General features: G+C 32.9%; 1 protein-coding gene across 1 annotated transcript; it reads right to left on the bottom strand.

The window, feature by feature from the left end:
- Window positions 1-2500: 2500 nt before the first annotated feature.
- LOC127899669 (uncharacterized) lies at window positions 2501-4696 on the bottom strand. The gene is made up of 2 exons (XM_052433198.1): window positions 4322-4696; window positions 2501-3213 (listed from the first exon to the last, which is right to left on the bottom strand). The coding sequence occupies exons 1-2, from the start codon at window positions 4469-4471 to the stop codon at window positions 2572-2574; spliced, it is 792 nt and encodes a 263-aa protein (XP_052289158.1). The 5' UTR covers window positions 4472-4696; the 3' UTR covers window positions 2501-2571.
- Between the last annotated feature and the right edge of the window lie 303 nt (window positions 4697-4999).

The following is a 4999-nucleotide window of genomic DNA, read 5'->3' as shown; positions in this document are numbered from 1 at the left end:
AAAGCTTCTTACTATATATATAAGAAAAGCAAAAGCATGTGCTTTACGAGAAATCCCAAGAAAATACAAATTTAGGCATGTGCATTTTTATTTTTTATTTTTAAATATCAAGAGGATGTGGTTAGTTTGTCCTACTTTGTTTATTATTTGATACAAGAGCTGTTGATATTGAAAATTTTGAAAATGAATTTTGATTGAATCGATTTACACACAACAGAAGAATCCAATGTGAGATGAGGTTGACTATTCAACTAAAGCATTGAAGATTTAGTTGACAAATATGGCATGCACGTGAACTTGGGCATTTGAATTTGCAATATGATGACCTAAGAATTTAAAAGCGGCTTGGCTTACTTTCATGAGTTTGTTTTTTAATCCTTTTGGGTTAATGATTTAAAGGCCATCGATTGAGTATTATCAAAATAAGAAAACAGGGCAAAAGCTAAAGCAGGCGCACAAACAGAATCAAGGAGAAGCAGCTATAAGACATCCAAAGAGAAGCCGGATTAATTCTTGAGTTTTTCTTTTCCTCTTTTCTATTGTTGTACTTGAATGTTCCCTAAAATGTTTATGAATTCTTTTATATTCCTATGAAATAATTTATTTTACTAGAGCTACGATGTAGCATAACTATGAAAATTTAATTTCATAAATCTATGTTACTTTTAATTTGTTATTCCATGATTGAGTGCTCATTATTGTGCTTAATGCTTTTAAATATTTGGCCAATATTTGAATGATTTGAGGATACGTAATGAGACCAAGAGGAAATTTATGTATTTTTGCTCTGTGTAATGAATGTCGTGAATTGAATGAAAGACAAAGATGTGCCAGCGTGATTCGTGCAGTTTTATCTAAGAATTTCTATAGAGCTTAATGAATTTTTACATATTTAAATTTACATGGAGATATAGTTAGTTAATATGTGGGGGTATTTTTGATATTATTCGGGAGATGATATTGAATAAATTAGGAAAATTCACTGTCAATATGAGTAATAATCTTTAATAACATAAATGGATGATTAAATTGAATTGGTTATGGTGAAACCAGATGTCATAGTGTCTAAATCTCTTAGTGATTTCTATTACTACTTGCATCTTTATTTAATTTTTAGTTATTTTATTTTATTAAGTTTGTAATTTAAATTCACTTATTTGGTTATTCAAATAAATTAGAGTTAGAATAATTTCAGTATCTAATAAGATATACAATCTTCGTGGAATGATACTCTACTCTTCATTATTTTAGTTGAGTCAACTAGTACGTACACTTGCTAATTTACACAGCACTCCATCCGAAGGCTCAAACGAAAATCTGTCATGTGCTTGTTTTCCACCGATTAACGTTGTCCTAATATGGTTCATAATCAACGGTGTAAAACGGTTTGAAAACTGCATCGATGGATATGTTCACTTCTGGGACTGTGCCGCTCCACCGTAGCTATTACACCATTGGATTTTTTGAGTACCCCTTTGACTTGATTGTAAAACTAAAAATGACTCGGTCGAACCAGTGCACGACTTGAGCAATTGTCACTAGATCTATAGTTGATTGTGCTGCGACAGTTTGTTCAAGTTCAGGACATTGGTGGTGCAGTGCAGCGATATCCAATCGTCGGTAGCTTTGTTGCAAATTCTAATTGTTTGGGGCTTGGGTCCGAGCCTATAACATTTTTTAACACCCCAGCTGGTTGAAAATTTACATACAAATATAAAGTTAGGGTAGGTAGCAATCCAGGGTTTTGGTTCTATGGGGGGCCATTAAAGAAAATAAAAACTAAAGCTGGCTGTAACATTATATCAGTAAAATTAAGATGCTAATATCGTAGGAGTTATCAGGCGAAGCCAAATTGAACTTGGGAAACCTTAGAAGTGTTCAATTTTGACCCCGATTTTTCATTTTTAACTTTTTAAAACTTACGAAGATTAAATAGGCATGGACTTGGCTTTTTTCCTTTGTGCTTCAATTATTGTAAATGTTGGTCCGGGTTGTCTTACCTTGTGGTTCATTGTTGTAAAGAATTTTAATATTAATGGAAACACAGGATCCATCGTGGTCTCTTTGGAACATCCGATAAAATTAGAACCGATACAGAGAATGAAGAGAATGCACCATGGATGATGAAATGAAGCAACAAGACGTTCGGTTTTCACAACTTATACTCCAAGCTTAGTATCTAAATTTTCATAAAAATGAAGTGATTCATTGCAAATTCAACTTTTCTCTCTTTAGACTATCTTTTACTTTTCACTCTCTTTATGGACGTGTCTTCTTTCTGTTTCTGTTATACTAAAAACCAGGGACTATTTCTATTTTTTTAATAAATCCAAAAAATTAATTTCAACGCCAGAAAAACTTCTATTGCCAATTATTGATTTCTGTTATAGTAAGTGTTCGTGGAGAATTTTGTTCGAGTTCGTGGATTCCTGCTGAAAATTCAAGAGATTGACAAACCGCTCTCCTACGTATAAATTTAAATACTGACATGGAGGTCTGGTTGCAAGCCGACAAATCAACTCGACTAGATTCATCATCAACAATATGTATTAAAGCTTGAATAAACTATTATTAATTTTCTACTTTTCCAATTCTCAGATAAAGTGGAAATCGAGCAACCTTTTTACTCTGGCCATCTGAATTCCAAGCAACTTTAAACTTCTCCATCATATTGTCTGTCAAAAGCTCAACACCCCTGTTCTTAGCCGTCTGATAACCTGAACTTGACTGTATGAACGTTAAGTAATCATCTAAATCCATCAACTTCTCTAAAACAAACTGATCAAACGGCCCCGTATTATCCACCCCATCTACAGGCTCAAATGGAAAATCAATGCTCATGTACTTGTTCTCCACCAATTTAGGTTGTGGTTCCCGAAATGGCTCATAATCAACGGAGTGAAATGACTTGAAAACTGCATCTACAGACTCGTTGATTTCGGGCCAGTAGTAGGTCCATGCCGCTATTACTCCATTAGGTTTTTTGAGTACCCATTTTACTTGTTTGTAAAATTGAGGCAAGTCAAACCAATGTAGTGCTGTAGCAATTGTCACTAGATCTACACTTGATTGTGTTGCCACATTTTGTTCAAGCTCAGTTATGGACATGGTTGGAGGAGTAAGTTGATACCGAATGTTGGGGAGCTTTATTGCGAATTCTAGCTGTTTTGGGCTTGTGTCTGTAGCAATGACATTCTTGTAGATCGGTGCAAGCTGAAGACATATAATTGAGAAAAAATATAAAATATAGGAGGCTATAACAAAAGTACACAAAATTGAGAAGGCCATATATAAAAATTCCATAGACATGGTGAAATTTCAACCCATACTCAGTTTTTGTGTTTTTTTTTTTTTTCATCCTCAAGGTTGCCGGGATACTCTAGTTCCCTCCTCGGTAGTTAGATAAGATTTTTCTGTACTAGTCTCACGACTAAATTTCGAGATAATGTGGATATTGATTTGTAGATAATACATACATAATTAATCAATGAAAATAATAGGGATTTAACTAGGGATTGGCAATGGGAGGAGATCGACATTCCTGTATCTATTTCTGATACTCTACTTGTATCCGTGTACTCTCCCCATCCTTTTTAAAATTGCTTGAGGATAGGGATGGAGATCCCCAAAGACACCCGATCCCGAACAACAGATTTTTTAACTTGATTTAATCATATTAAAGTAAAAATATAAATCATTTAACAACACAAACACATCAAAACAAATTTCAATCATTAAAATCATTTTCATCAAACTAATTAAATTAATGTCATCAAAATTACAAGATAATCTATGAAATTAAGTAAAAATAGAACTTCAGGGTTGAACACATACATAAAAGTCACATGGTATAAATCATTAAGAAAATTATCTTCGTCAATCTTCAAGTGTTCATATCTATTGTGATATTTTTTTTATTTATATCCATACCATCACAATTTAAATTTTAAATATAATTACTAAAAATTTTAACAGAAATAAAATAAAATTAAAATTAAAAATTAAAATTAAAATTAAAAATGGGGAAACGAGAGAGATGAGGAATTCACTAAATCCTCATCTTCTCCCTGTATAAGATATTGAGTGTTAAGTTATCTATGTTCATTCCCCGAATTTTAATTGAGATATAAAATTGTTCCCACACCCTACACAAATGGGAAAAATCCTTCAAGACTCGTCCCATGAGAATTTCTGCTATCCCTGAATTTAACAATTATATAATTCAACTTTCTTATAGATTGGGATCAGAATTCTGAAATATTAATATGGAACTTTTGTATTATTCAAAAATAAAATCTAAAGATGTGAAAAGTAAACTTACGGATGCAGCGGCCTGGCCGCTTCCGGTGCCGACGTCCCATGCAAGCTCGTGTTTGGGTGTTTTAGAGGCAATGAATTTGAACAATTCTTCTGGATAATTTGGTCGTGCTTCCGCGTATTGCTTTGCCTGCTTAACGAACATATCTGCCATCTTTTCTGTTTTTTTCTAAATAAGTGTTGACAATGTAGAATTGAGATAAATCTACTGATCACTTGTTTCGTTTCTTCTTTATATAGGTTTTAGAATTTGATGTAGTAGACGAACAGACAAATTTTAGTTAGAAATTAATTTGGTATGGTTTATCTGCGGAAGCCCAGAACGAGGACAAGCTCATAAAGCGTTAAATTTTGACCGAACTTTTCATTCTTCCTTTAATTTTCAAAGATTCCCTTTTCTTCGCAAAGATGATGGTATGGACTTCATCAATGAGCCCACATCAACTCCACTTAGAGAATTTTTTTGGGATAATTTTGTCATTAATTTAAGCTGTTAAAGGTATCTATAGAAGTATTGAACTACGACTTTGCTCTCTTATGGGGATAAGATGGCGGAGTTTAAAGGCAGATTCACCTCATGACCATTAGGAGTTCAAGCTTCCAATGGAGAAAATAATTTTAAAACAATTAATGAGATAATTGTTTGAATTATTAATTAGAACCATTAAATTTATTAAAATAA

This window comes from Citrus sinensis, chromosome 9 (assembly GCF_022201045.2).
Source record: "Citrus sinensis cultivar Valencia sweet orange chromosome 9, DVS_A1.0, whole genome shotgun sequence".
NCBI classification, from domain to species: Eukaryota; Viridiplantae; Streptophyta; class Magnoliopsida; order Sapindales; family Rutaceae; genus Citrus; species Citrus sinensis.
The sequence above is the reverse complement of the archived record's forward strand: the minus strand, read 5'-3'. Positions and strand labels throughout refer to the sequence as shown.

Bases quoted from the DNA above. Each gene is read 5' to 3' on its own strand.
- LOC127899669 (XM_052433198.1), bottom strand. From the start codon at position 4,471: ATGGCAGATATGTTCGTTAAGCAGGCAAAGCAATACGCGGAAGCACGA. The intron at 3,214-4,321 runs GTAAGTTTACTT...ATATGTCTTCAG, and splicing joins GCGGCCAGGCCGCTGCATCC to CTTGCACCGATCTACAAGAA.